The sequence below is a fragment of the Microtus oregoni genome, unplaced genomic scaffold (assembly GCF_018167655.1).
Source record: "Microtus oregoni isolate MIOR12 unplaced genomic scaffold, Mior012 000028F_ref0000031, whole genome shotgun sequence".
NCBI classification, from domain to species: Eukaryota; Metazoa; Chordata; class Mammalia; order Rodentia; family Cricetidae; genus Microtus; species Microtus oregoni.
The window spans coordinates 21,434,284-21,450,125 of record NW_024543087.1 but is presented as its reverse complement, the minus strand read 5'-3'; the positions used below and the strand labels follow the sequence as shown (position 1 = coordinate 21,450,125).

General features: G+C 51.1%; 1 protein-coding gene across 1 annotated transcript in view; it reads left to right on the top strand.

Moving 5' to 3' along the window:
• The window catches only part of Ky (kyphoscoliosis peptidase), a 35,737-nt gene extending 22,674 nt beyond the window's left edge, over positions 1-13,063 (top strand). Inside the window, exons 9-11 of the mRNA XM_041677308.1 lie at positions 7,392-7,580; positions 8,578-8,768; positions 11,154-13,063. Coding sequence (XP_041533242.1) covers positions 7,392-7,580; positions 8,578-8,768; positions 11,154-12,049 — 1,276 coding nt within the window. The 3' untranslated portion in view covers positions 12,050-13,063. The remainder of the gene's footprint in view (positions 1-7,391; positions 7,581-8,577; positions 8,769-11,153) is intronic.
• The last annotated feature ends 2,779 nt before the right edge of the window (positions 13,064-15,842 follow it).

Genomic DNA, 15,842 nt, shown 5'->3' with positions numbered 1-15,842 from the left:
AAATAATCCACCAGCAAGCTACATCTTTCCCATGATGCTTGAGGCAGAGTCTAGCTCAGGCTGGCTTTGAACTCTCCGTGTGGCCCAGGCTGGCCTAAGTGCTGGGATTATAGGCATACAACAACTGTTCTGATAACAACTCTAATATGTTTATATCTCTATCTCAGGGTAGGAATGCACATACATGCCATAGCATCCATGTGAAGGTTAGAGGTCAACTTCCAGGAGTGAGTTCTCTCTTTGTAACATGGGGTATTGAACTCAGGTCATCGGGCTTGGTGGCAAGCGCTTTTGCCCACCGAGCCATCTTGTCAGCCCATTAATAACTTTTTTTGAATTAGAGAAAAATCGCTCACTATACATAATCTGCAAAACTGTACAAAACAAGGAAAAGAAAACTAAGTGGCCCTGAATTCCCCACACGGCAATGGCCACAGAGACATCCTTGTCCTTCCTGGTTCTCAACAGAGTTATTCTCTGTCCTCCTTTCTTCCTCTGTCTTCCTCCCTCCCTTTCTGCCTTTCTCTGGACATCGAATGGTCCACACAGTAGGCCTTCAGTAGGCATTTACAGAGCGATGAGAAGTGGCAGGATATGCCTGGCAGACTTGTGTGTTTTCTTTTAAATGACAGAACACCACCAATACGTTTTCAGTGCCTGCCTGGCATGTTTCAGAATATGGTTGTTTTCATAGGAATTTGTAGATTTGAAATCATTTGGGGTTTTGTGCTCAATTTATCCATTTTTTTTTCACAATTTCATACATATATGATGCACTTTGATCGGATCTCCCGTGGTCCTCTCTTATCCTCTTCTCCCCCCTCAAACTGAACCCCTTCTTCCCAACAGGACCCCCCTCCTGCTTTCATATCTTTGGGGGCCACTGTGTTTAATTAGGATTGTCTGCATGAGTGGGGGTTATTAGTTAAACAAGGGCAGTTTACTATTGAGAAAAATGACTCTCCCTTCCCCAGTAATCATTAACTACCAGTAGTTCCCAGAAAAGGGTGGAGCCTCATGAGCCCCGCCCCCACCCTTGATGGTCTGTTGTGGGTTCCTTCCAGCACAGGATCCCTGCCCATAGCCACTGAGCATCCTGCTGCTGAGTGTCTTCATGAGCACTTCTGTATCTCACCTAAGCCTCCTGGCTCCAATCCCTAACTAACCACTTCCGGGTTTCCAGTCCTCATCCTCGCCTGTGTATCACGGACTGCTGCTTTCATGGCAACAGGAGGACTGTTGGGAAGAGAGAAAGTGCCATTTGGAGATGTCCCCCCACCCCAGCTGACTTTGGAACTACTTTTTTTTTTTTAACTTTTCCCGTCTTTCATAAATATAGGAACACTTTTGCAAACTTTCCTACAGAATCCGCCAGCCCACCCACATAGATTCAGAAAACTGACACTTGTCTTGATTGAAACTGTCAGCTCTCTGACCTGGTTCAGATGCTTAACAATGGCCACATCCTGCCCTGCAGCTGATCATTAAAATACACCCCAACATTTTACATCAGTTTATAGACTCAACCGAGCAGTGACCATGCCCAAAATCCCTTGCACTGTGGGGACGCTGAATAATAGCTCCCAGTTCTGTGAGTTCCCTTCAGTGTTGCTTTAAAGATCAGTAATCCATTCATGCATGGCTTCCCTAAGTCCCTTCACCCCTGAAATAACCGCCAGACGTTTGGCAAATTTATTAGCGGATTCCTTAATAACTGCAGACACGCAATCCACACCAGCTGATTTAGGCTGCTGGGCTGTCAGGGTGGCCTCTTAGAGACGGTTGTACTCAGAGGCCGGCGCACTTTCCTGCCCAATCCTCTGCCTCCTTGCAAGGCCTCATTAAAGACTGATTTAATAAAGTGCTTTGGTAAGGACTTAGATATTTCCAGGCGTTATCCATTTCCCCCTCGTCTTTCCTGCGTTTCCAGTGTGACGTGTTTTGTTAGTCCCGTTCCTCGCCTGTGCAAATGTTGGTCCAGTTTCCTTCTGACTTTTTATCATTGGACATTAAGTCTCTCTTTAGCCTCCATTGCCCACAGCCTTAATTGATTCTGCCTAATCTCCTTGCAGGGGCCAAGGTTAATTCCCTAGGCTCCTGCCACCGAGTCAGCCTGCAGTAAATTCTCTCCCCGCAATCACAGCCCGAGCACCACCAGCTGGCAGATTTTCCAGAGATTTGAGATAACCAGGAGTTTATTACCGGTCTGAGGCTTTGACACTGAGCAGACTGGTTGTCACCAATCATATGTCAGCTGCATCTCCATCCATCCATCTTCTAGTGTCGCAGAGAGCAAGGACAGCGGCATGCCTGCTTAGACGGCTGCTGTTGGCCAAAATGACCGCCGTGGTCGTCCAAACCTCTCAGAAATGCGGATTTTTTTTTTTATTCTTTTTCATCGGTGTCGGAGCCTGGCCCCAGAGTCTTGGGCATGCTAACTAGCTGAGAACTCTATCCCTGAACTGTATCTCCAGTTTTTATTTAGAGACTGCATCTCTCTGAGTTACCCAGGCTGGCCCTCAACTCACTCTGTCACTCGGGCAGGTTTCCTGCCTCAGTCTCCCGAATAGCTAGGCTAAAAGCCTGCATGCCCAGGCCTGGCTTGAATGATTTAATTATTGCCAGCTCTGACTTTGTCACATAAGACCTCTGAAAAGGACATCAAGAACTCCCCTTCCTTGTAGATACAATGACGGAGGATGAGAACTTGAATTCTGTTACTGTAGCAAATCATCTTTTAATTTTGCCATGTATCACTGAAAGCCTTACAAATTAAAATGGAATCCTGGTCCGCAAAAGTCCTGGTGCAATCCAAAAGCTCTCAGACTGGCTTCAGGATTGCTATGCTCCAGTTTTACTTTGGCCTTTTGCTTGCTGTATGTCCCCAAGTCAGGGACCCTCTTTCTCTGAACCGCGGCTAGACAGGAAACCTCTGTGATCATGAAATGGACAGATGTGTAGCAAGGATAGAGACATGCCTAAGTTTGTAAGAAATCAGGGATACACGTTGTGAGACACGCCATTGCTTCTGCAGTATAGAAAGTACACTTTCTCAACAGAACAAGGGAAGAAAAGCAAGTTTCATTCACTGTGGTCAGAAGCTGCTGTGTGCAGATGGTCTCTGCCTGCCCAGCCCTTCCCCCACACTGCCAGTAGGGTCTGGCCACTCACAGGCTATAGCTGCATCACACAGTGCCTGTGGCAGGGCCTGGACCATGTCTGTATCAAACGACCATCATGATATTGACCCATCACCTCTTCAGTCAGTACTCAGGGACACACCCCAGCAAGCTGGCATGCTCAAATCTTTGGAAAGTGACAAGGAAATGCCTTCGTGGAAGCTAAGGCAGTTAGAGGAGCCAGGCAGGGTCACGAGGTAATGTTGCCTTCCGTTTGCCTGCATCTCTGCTCCGTGCGTATGCAGCAGGCCCCAGTGGATGACCAACTGGGCTTCTGAAATCTCCCTGAATTGATTGGCTCCCTGGGCCCTGGCCCTGATTGGGGCTGAGCTACAGTTTTTCTCCTGATGTTCTGGGTGTCTCAGGAGGCTTGCTCATGGGTCTTGCATGCAAGTTGGTTTTGCTGACACACTGGTAATGGTACTGTTGGAACTGTCTAAAGGAAAAGGTTCTACAGCCTGAGATGGGCTGTTGAGCCACGTTTGGTGCTGGCTAGTCAAGCTATTCAAGGGTGGAAACATTTCTCAGCCTCCATGGCTTCTTCAACAGCTCTACCAGCTCCTATTCCAGAGTGCTCAGCACTTCTCTTTCAGTCTGGGTTTCTCAGTGACAGTTCCCTGAACCCCTTGCTTTACAAACATGAGCACTTCCAAGGCAGCCACTGAGCCTCATCTTGGAACAATCTCTTATTGGGTCTGTGGTGTGTTGTGTTGTGCTGTGCCCCAGTACCCACTCCTGTGCTTGGCACACCATTTATACAGTCGGTGGTCTTTCAATGACACGAATGGGTCACAGATCATGCTCTGACCAGTGACCAGAGAGGCTGGACGCAAAGCTACTAGTTCTACAATCGTTGTTTTACACATATGAGTTATTTTACTTCCTATAAAGGCTATGGATTATTGACAACACTCTACATTGTGACTTCTGTCCAATTCATCTTGCACATGGCTGCCAGATAATAAAATATCCCCATGCCATACTCCAGCAATGCATAAACTTACAGCTCAGTTCATTTTTCATCTTAGTTCTGCCACAGGCCTTCCCCACAGCCCTTCCTCCCTCTCCTCTGCCTGTCAGAGGAGAATCGCCCCCTGGAGATCACTTCATGCCAACCATCCCTTTTGCCCGTAATGAGCCTAGCAAAGTCACTGCAGGTGACTGTTCCAGGTAGGAATGGAGTCCTGATTTCCTGGCTAAACCCTCTGGCCGCCCATGCCAGCTTGGAGCAATACAGGTTTGTGCCACTGCTGTCCTTTCTTCCTCCTGGGCTAGGCAAGGCCGTTCTTGCTACTCCACCTCGCTTCTTCAGATCTCCCTTCCCCTTCTTCTTCTGGTGGAAGGACACCCCACAGCACACTGTTTAAAACAGGCTTCTCCCAGGAGGAGGTCCAGCCTGCTTACATGCGTGCCGTTTGCTCCAGCACCCAGAGATGGCATGGATGCTAAATGGTCCTCCTTCCTTCCTTCCTTCCTTCCTCCCTCCCTCCCTCCCTCCCTCCCTTCCTCCCTCCCTCCCTTCCTTCCTCCTTCCCTCCCTTCCTCCCTCCCTCCCTCCCTCCCTCCCTCCCTTCCTTCCTCCTTCCCTTCTTTCCTTCCTTCCTCCCTCCCTCCCTCCCTCCCTCCCTTCCTCCCTTCCTTCCTTCCTTCCTTGACCCCGGCACTCTGAGAGCCAGCACCGCCCAACCAAGCCCAGCAGTTCCGCTCACCACTTGCCCTCACTATGAAAGGAGCCATTTCAAACACAATAGGCTTCCCTTTGCCCTCCGCAGCAGACTGAAATTCATATACACAATGTTCTGAGCATCTGTGGGAAATAATTCACTGAAGGATATAACTTAAGTTGTGTGTATAGATTTTTCCCAATTCTAAAAGTAACATAATCATTATTTTAAAATGTTGGTAAGCTCCCCTCCCCTGCTTTTCATACAGTATTGGAGATTGAATCTTGGGCCTCATGCATGCAAGGCATTCATTCTCTTCCTAAGCTACAGCACCCCCCACTACCCCAAGGGGAAAAAATTAAGATGCAGAGGAATTTAAAGAAATAAAACCACCCATAATTCGGTTACAAAGAGATCAAGGATCTCTCCCACGCCCTGTCCTCACTCTCCCCACATACACACATTTCACCCAGAGAGTCTGTCTGCGGAGGCTTCCCGCCCCGGGAACCTTCTGCTCTAGGACTCATTTTGGACCATCACCAGCAGAAAATCCTGCCATCCGGGTCTAGCTGCTCTTGGTGTCTGTCAACAGGTTGTCCCCAAGTGCCCCTGAAGTATTTTCTACAGGGCCCAGCTGCTATAATCTCACAAGATGACCTGGGAAGTGGGGGCCTGAACCCTCTCTGACACTGTGGGCTAAAGGACAGGCTCCACCAAATGTCATCCCCTACGAGGAATCTCAGTGTGAGTGGTCTCGGCGTGGCTCTGCCGGTAAAGGAAGGCTAAGGCTGGTGTGGTGGAATGCGTGTTCATCCGCATGGGAAGCAGTGGGAGCCATGAGGGTCTCTTCACCTTCTGATGCCACATTTGCCCAGTGGCTCAACAAATGACATGTGGCACTCTGCTTAATGTTCATCTCCATGGGGAAGCCTCTCCCTATCCGCACAGTGAATGTGTGATCACCTTGTGCCTTTCCTTTAAGGCCCTGATGTTTACAGTGATTGGAGGATTGGGACCTGATGCATCCAGAGGCTGCCCCGCTGAGCGGGCCCTGCTACCTGAAGCAGGCATCAGAGAGAGTCTCAGGGTCAGCACTGTGTGGAGGGTAGGGCAGTTGCTGGGGCAAAGGGGCCCCACTGCAGAGCCACTTTGGACATCCAGCGCTCCATAGGCTCGTGTGCTTATCATGCTGGTGTTTTAGGAACGCAAAAAAAGTGGGGCAGTGCAAGTTTTCCTGATTGACAGAGCCAACGCCGGGGCGCTGGCAGCATTGGGGCCAGCAGCTTCAAGTGGGCTAGACTGTCACTGCCTATTCTTCCATAGCCACGTTGGGGGAGGAGCTGATGAAGAGGAGGATCAATGGGTATTGGGAAGGCAGGGCCTTCAGGGGCCTTGCTGGTTCAGTCATGGAGTGCTGGCCACAGCCCAGACCTGGTTTTATGTTTCCAAAAATGACTGGCACCCATCTCCCATAGTCCAAATTCCCCAAAAGTGGTGCCTGCTTTGCAAGAGGAATACATCGTTTAAAAAAAGACCCCCAAAGCCAGGGTCAGCCAGTGTTTCCACTGTCACAGAACAGAGAGAGACTGTCTTGGTCAGGTCACTATTGCTGTGATGAAACACCATGACCTGAGCAACTTGGGGAGGAAAGGGTTTATTCATCTCACACTTCCACATCACAGTTCATCATCCAAGGAAGTCAGGATAGGAACTCACACAGGGCAGGAATCTGGAGGCTGATGCTGATGCAGAGGCCATGGAGCGGTGCTGCTTACTGGCTTGCTCTCCGTGACTTGCTTAGCCTGCTTTCTGATAGAACCCAGGACCACCAGTCCAGTTCCCACAATCACTCCCCCCCCCCATCAATCACTAATTAATAAAATGCCCTACAGGCTTGTCTGCAGCCCAATCTTATGGAGGCATTTCCTCAGTCAAGGCTCCCTCCTCTGATGACTCTAGTTTGTGTCAAGTTGACATAAATCTAGCCAACACAGTGGTCCAGGCAGTCAGTCAGTAAAAGACATCAATGCAGCATGGTGCCTTCTGTTCCCTACTCATGAAAACTAAAACTGATGGCCAGGTATTCTGGCAGCCAATCCTTTCTCCCTAGGTCAGTTCTGGATACACCAGTTTGCTTGCCTCTCCCATTCCCGTGCAGATATGCTAGGGAGAGCATAGGCAGGAGCTGGGTCTCAGCTACGTCATACCCCCACCACCAGCACCCGCCGGAGGTGTCTTGACTTTCCCAGCCTCTGTGTACAGCTCTTTCATGTTGGTTTTCTTCCGAGAACATTGCAGTTTCCCTGCTCCCTGTGTTCTTGAGACCGCCCTCACCATTGTCCTCATTTTTCCTCCTGAGAAGCTGTGCATCAGATCATGTCAAGCAGGCCCTGGGGAGACACTTCAGAAGTGAGCTGAAGCATCTCAGGGGAATAGCAAGCAGCAGGGTTGCAGCCAGTCTATGCAGACAGGACCTGGCCAGCACTCTGGTTTCCCGTCCCCACCCCCAGCACTCAAGCCCCTTCTCAGACCCATGTCCCCACCCCAGGATCGCTGGTGTGCAGTGTGTCACCGTGCCTGGCTACTCCAAGGGCTTTGGCTACCAGACTGGACAAAGCTTCTCTGGAGAGTTCGACCACGCCTGGAATGCTGTGTACCTTGAGGGCCGTTGGCACCTGCTGGACAGTACCTGGGGCAGTGGCCTGGTAGACACTACCACCTCCAAATTTACCTTTCTGTAAGTAAGAGGCTCAGCTTGGCCAAGCGCCTGGTCTCTGTGTGGTGTGGGAGGGGGCACAGGTTGAAGGGGGGACACAAGGGGAAGGGGAAGATGGGCTAAGCAGCCTTGTATGGCTACAGCCACCTTCCCCCAAATCTGGCCCTGGATCACTTATGAAGAAGTGGAGTTTCTTGTCACCTCACCCATCCACAGCTAGGTCTCTCCTCAGACTCCCCATGGCTCCTTTCACCTAAACCCAGAATCCCATTGGGTTGGCTCCAGGTGGTATGTGAAGAGGAGCGGGGCTAAAGAACCTCACTGCCAGCAGTTAAGTGTTCAGATGCTCGTCTTCTCCCCACTTCCTGTTCTAGGAAGAGGAAGGAGGAAGAAAGATGTGGTTGGCAGAGAGGAGAGCTTAGATGGAGCACAGTCAGCCTGGGCCCTCATGATACAGGCTGGACCATGATCATTCTTCAAGGCCTGGCCAACCTTGAACTTAACCTAGAGCCAAGCATGATGTTCTTGTGGGTTGTAATCCCTCGGCCGCTTTGGTCACCTTTGTTTGGGAAACTGGCTGTTCTCTCTGATGTGCACTCTCCCTGGCTCGCCCACACCTACCCTACATACCTCTGTTACCCTCAACAGTGACCCCTTAGGCAAAGCAGAGCATCCCCAAGCTCAAGTTGAATCTCTCTTTCCTTCTCATTCCCCTACTGCACAGCTCCCCAGGCCCAGAGACAAGAAGGGTTCAATGGTGGAACTAGAGGGCTGGCACCTTGCCTCCCCACCTCCCTATGCCTTCACTGCCCACACCCACTGAAGAAGAGTCTCCAGTGTCCCACATTCAGACCACAGGCAGTACCCATTCCATTCTAGTGTCAGTAATCCCCCTCCAGTGGTTGGGTCAACTAAATAAAGGTGTCCCAAGGGTCTCCTGTGAGATGTCCAGACACGGGTGGAGGTGGTCAGGCTGACCCCTACTCATGGCTCCTAACCAGGTCTTCCTCCACTCCAGCTACAACGAATTCTACTTCCTCACCCACCCCGCCCTGTTCATTGAGGACCATTTCCCAGACAACAAAAACTGGCAACTGCTGAAGCCACCTCAGTCCCTGAGGCAATTTGAGAACAACATGTACCACAAGAGTGAATTCTACAACAAGGGTATGCTTAGTGCCCACCCAGAGACGCCCATGATCCGGACAGGTAAGGAGCGGCAGGTGCACAGGCAGAAGCGATAGTGACCGAAGTCCTCCCACTAGAGTAACCCAAGGAAAGCGACCACCAAGCTTAGCTGTCTCCTGTGGCTCGCCTGAACTGACTCTTGGCATCCCCTGGCACACGGTGGGGACCATGGCAGGGGGATGTTTGAATACTCTGAAGGTCAGTGAAGGCCAAGACCTGATCCCAGAATCGCAGTCATGGGTCTCAATGGGCTCTCGTGTTTCCCATGACTCCCTGAGGATCCAGAGCCTGGCCCTGCTCTAGACACACAAGGGAACTCAGGAAGGCTGCTCAGCTCACTTCCTCCTTTCCATCTAAGCCCCACCCACTTTTCAGCATCAGCTCTGCCACCAGGGGGCCTCCTTGCATCCCAGACAGAGACAGAGAGGCCTGAGCTCCTAGAGGCAACCGACTACAGTGGCCTGAGGGATAATGGCGCTGACCCCGCCCAACACTCAGACAGAGTAAGGAGGATGGGGCAAAGGGTGCAGCCAGGGGGCAGCAGGGAGCTGGTACTTCTTGGCCCTTCAACTTCCCCATGAGTTTCTTGACCTGAATACAGGACTCCTGTGGTCTCTGGCAAGTAACAGACACGTGGCAGCTCTGGAGGCTGAAGCAACAGCCGCTGGCTGCTCACTTTGGATCTCATTTCCTGCACCTGAGGCTGCGAGAGGTCTACGTCTCTGTTGTGAGACATTAAACAGTAAGAAACTCGAGCAGACCCCGACAGCGCAGTCGTCACATCGCTGGGCTGAGTTTGCCTTTTTGGGAGACATAAAAATGTAAACACCAGATTTCTTAATTTATACTAATCTAAAACTCAATTCCATATTCATGCTACATATTGAAAGAATATTTCTTGGTGGTTGTGAGCTGCCTTAAGAATAGAGACGGGAGAGAGGCAAGAAAGCGAAGTTGGAGAGCAAAAAGGAAGGGAAGGAAGAGACCTCAAGACGGGGGAGGGTCAGTGGGTGCAGGAGGGAAGGAAGAAGCCAGGAGAATAGAGAGGTTCCAGGCACGGCTTCTCCAGAGCCTTTGGGGTCCCTGGCACTTCACCTCCTCTAAGATGCTCAGCACACTTCTACCAAGGCTTCTCTAGGAGGCACCAAGCTCTTCCCAAAGAACCCAGGCCCAGGCAAAGGCAGAGCATGGAAAAGTGTTCCCAGCATTCATTCTGAACATGGTGGGTTCTCTGAAAGAGCCCTCCTCCATGTCCAGCTCAACTGAGGGCTGGCGCAGGTTCTTCGCAGACAAGTCTTCAGGGTGAGTCCTTGCCGAGTACAGAGAGGAGGATTCATAGTGAGTATGAATCAGACAGCCTCCTCTTTTGCCAGCTTCCCTCCATGGAGGGCTGGAGAAGTTGCTGGGGTAAGGGATGGGGTTGCCAACTTCCAGCCGAAGGCCAGGCTCTCGGAGCAGGCACTGTCCTGAGGAGCCAGGGAAGCCCAGATAGAAAAAGACCTCATGAGCTGCGAAAGTCAGAAGAAAAATATTGACCAAGACAAAGAAATACAAAAGTGCAGGTCGAGGCGGAGCTGCCAGTGGGAGGGGATGGGGGCACTAACTTGTGAAAGCCTAGTCCAGAAACACACAGCTGTGGCACTCCTATGTGAGAAGCAAGCGTGAGGAGGGGAGAACAGGGAAATACCCCGTTAACACTCCTGGGCACAAATCCCCGGAGTAAAGTGACGCGATCATGTGACGGCTGTTGACGCGGTAAAGAATCACGGGGGTGGGGGGGGAGCACAATATGGAAGTAAGGCTTAAGAATTGCAGGGGCTAGAGAGACAGCTCAGTGTTTAAGAGAGCTTGGTGCTGCTCTTCCAGAGGACCTGAGTGCTGTCCCCAGCACCTTTATCCAGCTCACAGTCAGGCTCTTGAAACTCCAGCTCCAAGGATCCAGCGCCCTCTTCTGGCCTCCACAGACAGCCACACACGCCACATTCACACAGACATACAAACAGGCACAGAAAAATAAATCTTAAAAGGGGGGAGAGAGTTAGAGGAGATGGTACTCTTTCTGCCCATTGATCTAGCCCCTTCCCTGCTCAGGAATAGGGTAAAATATCCGGACAGGCTTCATCTAATGTAAACCAAATGGCTGGGGCAGGGTTTTTCATGGGTCCCTTCCCCCCAGTTATCAGCTTTTTCAAAACTATTCACCTAAACGAAGCAGAGGAATGCCGCATTCAGCGGCATCACGTTGGTAAAACTGAGCCTGTTAGAAGCATTTACACCACAGACAGGGACACACTCTGTAGGTCACATCCCCCTCGCCCTCCAACCCCCTCCCCCCAGATCTAGTTGTCAAGCGTTCGCCAGCACCCTCTGGGCCCAGGTCACCTGACACAGACTTCCTCCCCACAGTGAATGGGAAAGCCACGGTCACCATCGAGAGCTGTGCCCCAACCCTGTTCATGTTCATGCTCAACGGCAAGCAGGAACACGGGCTCCTGAGCCTAAAGAAGAACGGGATGAAGCTGGAGGTGTACCCTCCAACCATGGGCACCCACAAGCTACAGATCTTCGCCAAAGGCAACTCTGAAATCTACAGCTCAATACTGGAGTACACGCTCAAGTGCAACTTCGTGGACCTTTCTGGCCGGCTGCCCGCGGAGCTTCACCAGCCCGTGGGCCCCAGTTGGTTCTCGGAGCAGATGGGCATCACGAAGCCCTCCCACCCCGACCCCATCATCCACACCAGTGATGGTCGCTGTTCCGTCAGCTTTGGCGTGGAGGAAGGCATCAGCGTCCTGGCCTCCCTCCATGGAGATGACGGCCCCGTCACCGAGGAGACGCAACTGCGCTACATCTTCCAGCTGAAGCGAGAGAAGAGGACAGAGCTGAAAGTCCAGCTTCCCCACGCGGGCAAGTTCGCCCTCAAAATCTTTGTGAAGAAGAGGCAAGAACAAGGCAACTTCGTCTTTGTCTTCAACTACCTTCTGTGCTGCGCCAACACCAAGGTGAACTGGCCTATGTTCCCCGAGAGCTTCGGCAACTGGGGGCAGGGCAATGAGCTATTGGAGCCCCTCTCTGGCGTCCTTCCCGCCAACCGCACCGTACCCTTCAAACTAAAGCTGCATGGTATCGCCAAAGCGCTGGTGAAAGGGCAGGACACGTGGCCCCTGACCCTTAACCCCGAGGGATACTGGGAGGGCAGCTGCAGCACCACTGGCTGCCAAGAAGTCTACGTCATGGTGCTAGAGAACGCTAACCACAACTTCTACTCCTACATCCTGAAGTACAAAGTGAATGACCAGTGAAGGGCTATATACCCGCACCCTCCCAGGGCCAAGGCCACCCCTGCCCAGGGAGGTCCCAATCGGGAGCCTGGGACACCACTAATCTGCATGAAAATACTTCTAGGCCTCTGCCTCAGTCTCCCTGCTCTGCCAAAGGCATTGAGGAATTTGTGCTGCTGAGGGCTTCGACTCAGTGCGATTGTGGATGAGGGGACAGAGGCAAAGGCCCTTTGGAAGAAAAAGGTGCTATGTAAATCCAAGGTATTGTGAAGTGTACGCCCGCGCCCATGCCTGCTCTTGTGTTAGGACCTTGCTGTAGAGTAGGGTGGGAGAACAGATGTTGCCCGCCCTGGAAGCTTTTCACACAGTGCCTAGAGAATGATGCTTGAGTTTGAGTCTACCAGAGAGATCAGTCACCCAAGAAATAGTGTTTGTCCACTGCTTCTGGACCCCAGGGAATGTGGGACCCGCTCGTCTTCCATATTCCTAGTGCCTCTTCATTAGCCACTTCATGTTCTTCAAGAGCTTGCGAGAATGGAGATGTGGAAAAGGAGCTAGCTGACCATCAGCCAACTAGAGGCTCTTCTCCCCCAATCCCTGTGAGTCTCTGGGAGGTGACAAGGGCAGAAAACAGCCTCGTGCACACAGGGATGTCCTGGGTGGGGACCAGAGATGGAGTGGTGTCTTTGGGAGTCCAGCAGCCCACAAGTAAGGGTGAGAGATCCCCGATTCATGTGCTTACCAGAGTTCAGCCCAGAGCCTAGGGATGCCCCCAGCCAGTTCCCTACAGGAATCTCATGTCTACATGACCAGTCGGGAGCCTGGCTGATGACCGTGAACCGAGACCTGAGTCCTAGGTAGGCAGGCAGACGAGTCCCAGAGAAACTTCAGCAGAACCAGGGACAGCATATGATAATAGAATTCTGCTGCTTCGAGGACCCTTACAAGCAAAACTAGGCTGAAGGGATCACCACGTGCCCCTGGAGAGAACGTTTGTGCCTGTCTCTGAGAAAGCCCTATCATAGCCATTTCCCCTCCTGTCTTTCTCTGAGCTGACAACTCCTGCCCTGACTTCAGCCTTCTGTTGGGAACAGTTGAGGGCCTCTTGCTTGCTCAGGCCTGTCCTAAAAATCCTCAGCTGCCTAGCTGGCCCTCAGCAGCACCTGAGGCTGGTGTTTCCATGGCAACGGCTGAGGGAAAGGCAGGCTGCAGCAGGCAGCAGGCAGAAAAGGCCTGAGAAAGGCCCCAAGAGGCCACTACAACCCCATCCCGGTGTAGGGATGCACTCCAGCATGGTCCCCACCAAACTTCGGGGTTCTAGGTGTCTGCTCGCTCTGCCTATCCCAGTACCCCCATCCCTCACTTCTGAGAGCCACTCCACATGTCCTCAGGCTCACCTGCAGCCCGAGCCAGCCTGGGATGCTCATAACCTCCTCTACATGGCCCCGCGTTGGATTCTGGGACTGTAGAGGTTAACAGGAAGGACTCAGCCATAGCCGTCCAGACCTGCCTATCTGAAGTTCCAGAACCCCAAAACTTCAGTCCTTCAACCTGGTATTAAGCTGGGTAGCCTCACTTGTGATTAGCATGGCTGCTGGGGGCTGAGCTGCCTTGGGCTTATACCCTGGGTCCTCGGGCGGTTTTTACCTGTCAGCATCTCGTCACTCACTCCTGGAAAACGCACAAAAGCCAGGGAGGCATCGCCACGCTGCACCACTAGGCACCACTATAAGGTGGAGCGGAAACGGTGGTGTTTGCACAGCCTGGAAAGAGCCTTTCCTCACCCCTTGTGTTTTATGAGCAGAAAGAAGTGTGCTATATTTTAACAAAATATTAAGTGCTTCTGCGATTCCAGCCACACACTAGACACAGCCTTGACTGCAGAAAATGATACCCATGTTTTTTAAAACAGTATAATTAATCCACTCGGGAGCTCGTAGAGGATGCTACCCCCAAATAAACAGGAGCTGTCCTCAGGACCAGAGACCCAAGCCAGCCTCTCCCGGAGCGCGTGGGTCATCCACACGCCCCTCCCTCCTCATTTAACCAGGCAGCCCCTTTGTCAAGGCAACTGTAAGAGCACTCAGAAAAACGCCTGCATTTCTTTCCACTGAAGTAAAGATACATGAAACTAAATCCAATCTTCATGAATTTTTACACGCATGCTGCCCAGGCTGGAAATTTGGAGGTTGCGTTTTTGAAGGCTTTTTATTCAAATCCCCCTCTTTGTCTCCGAGTCCACGAGTCCCAGTGACCGACCGAATGGCACGAGCGTCCCCTGGCGGTCAATATGCGAAGTCGACACTGCTGCAAACCCTCAACCGTCAAAAATCACTAGGTGCTTTTCTCATCCCTCGTGGATAAGCCGAGGTCAGCGTTGCCATGCAAACTGTGAGAAGAGCCTGGGGAGACTTCCTGGCTGGCATGGTGAGAAAACACAGAATGTGATGAGAATTAAGAGTGTTTCGCCCAGAAATCTTTTCCTGAGACAGAAACCCTGGACACAAGCCTGCCTGGCCGAGGTCGCTTTGATCACCACACTCCTGGCTATGCCAATGACAGGGTGAAACTGATCACACTCATCACTGTGCCAGGCAAGCCCCAGGAAGGGTGCCAGGGTGCAGAAGGATGGGGCGTGGTCGAGCAAAAGGGTGCAATTAACCTCTTTTCAGTTCGCTTCGGAAGTGCCACCAGCTCAGCTGGACTGCTCTCCGGCTGATTGTGAATATTCTGAGTTCTCCCTATGTCTCATTGTCCCACCAGGATGGACTTCTCACAGCCCGCTGAGATGAAAGAGACGTAAATAGATTAAGTGAAGCATGAAGGATTTGAGCTAGACATAAAGAGCCGTTTCCTGTCGTGAAACAGGGGGGCCACGTTGCCAATAAAGTCTGCGAGATTCTCAAAGGACTTGAAAAGGAGAAAAGTTTCCCCGGTGTTCTGGAGTTTTCTTTGCCCATGGTTGGGTTCTCTCTCCACTAATTCTTGAACTACACTGGTTGACCTGCAGTAAACACGGGGTTAATGGTGTGACCACCTCGCTCACGACTGTCAGATTTCCAAGGCTCTTTTTATCTGCGGTCTGCCATTTCTTTTGGAGTAAGCACCTAAAGCTGCAGAGGTGACTAATCCTTCTAACACATGCGCTGGATTATGTGGGTCGCTGCCTATTGACGCTCTCCTCACATTGTTGCTGGGGTTGTTTTTCAATAAAATTTATATTCATTTTTATCCAACAATGTAATTATCGATCCATCCTTATTGCAGCTTTCACGAGGAGGAAAGGGGGGAAAAAACAAGGAAAAAAAAAACACTTTCATGTTCAAAGGATGCTTTTAAAAAAGAAATCAATGTCCCTGCCATTTGAATGTGATGGCGAGATGCAGATGGGATGCCGGGCAAATAGCTCTTGCACATTAAAGAAAACATAATTAGGTCAGCCCCAGCCCTCTGAGGCTCACGTGCCTTTGAAGAATCTGAAGACGGAGTTTCTTTCATTGAATCTTGTTTAACTTGAACATTTTCAAGTCAGTCCAAATTTCTTTTTATAGTGGGAGAAGAAAAATGTGCCAAAATTTTGCCTGTCAACCTACTTTTTGGGCTTTGAATATATAATATGTTTCTTGATATTCATATACATACAAGAAACTTTCCAGGTTGCCTAAACTGATTACTCATAAATTAGACATTTAGGAGACTACAGGGGGAAAAAAAATGAAAATCCCGACACCTCTGAGAAACCGCTGTAACCATGGAAACCATTCTCATAGCTGTAGTGTGAAGGGCAAAAAGATTTGTGTTCCCAAATCTGGGC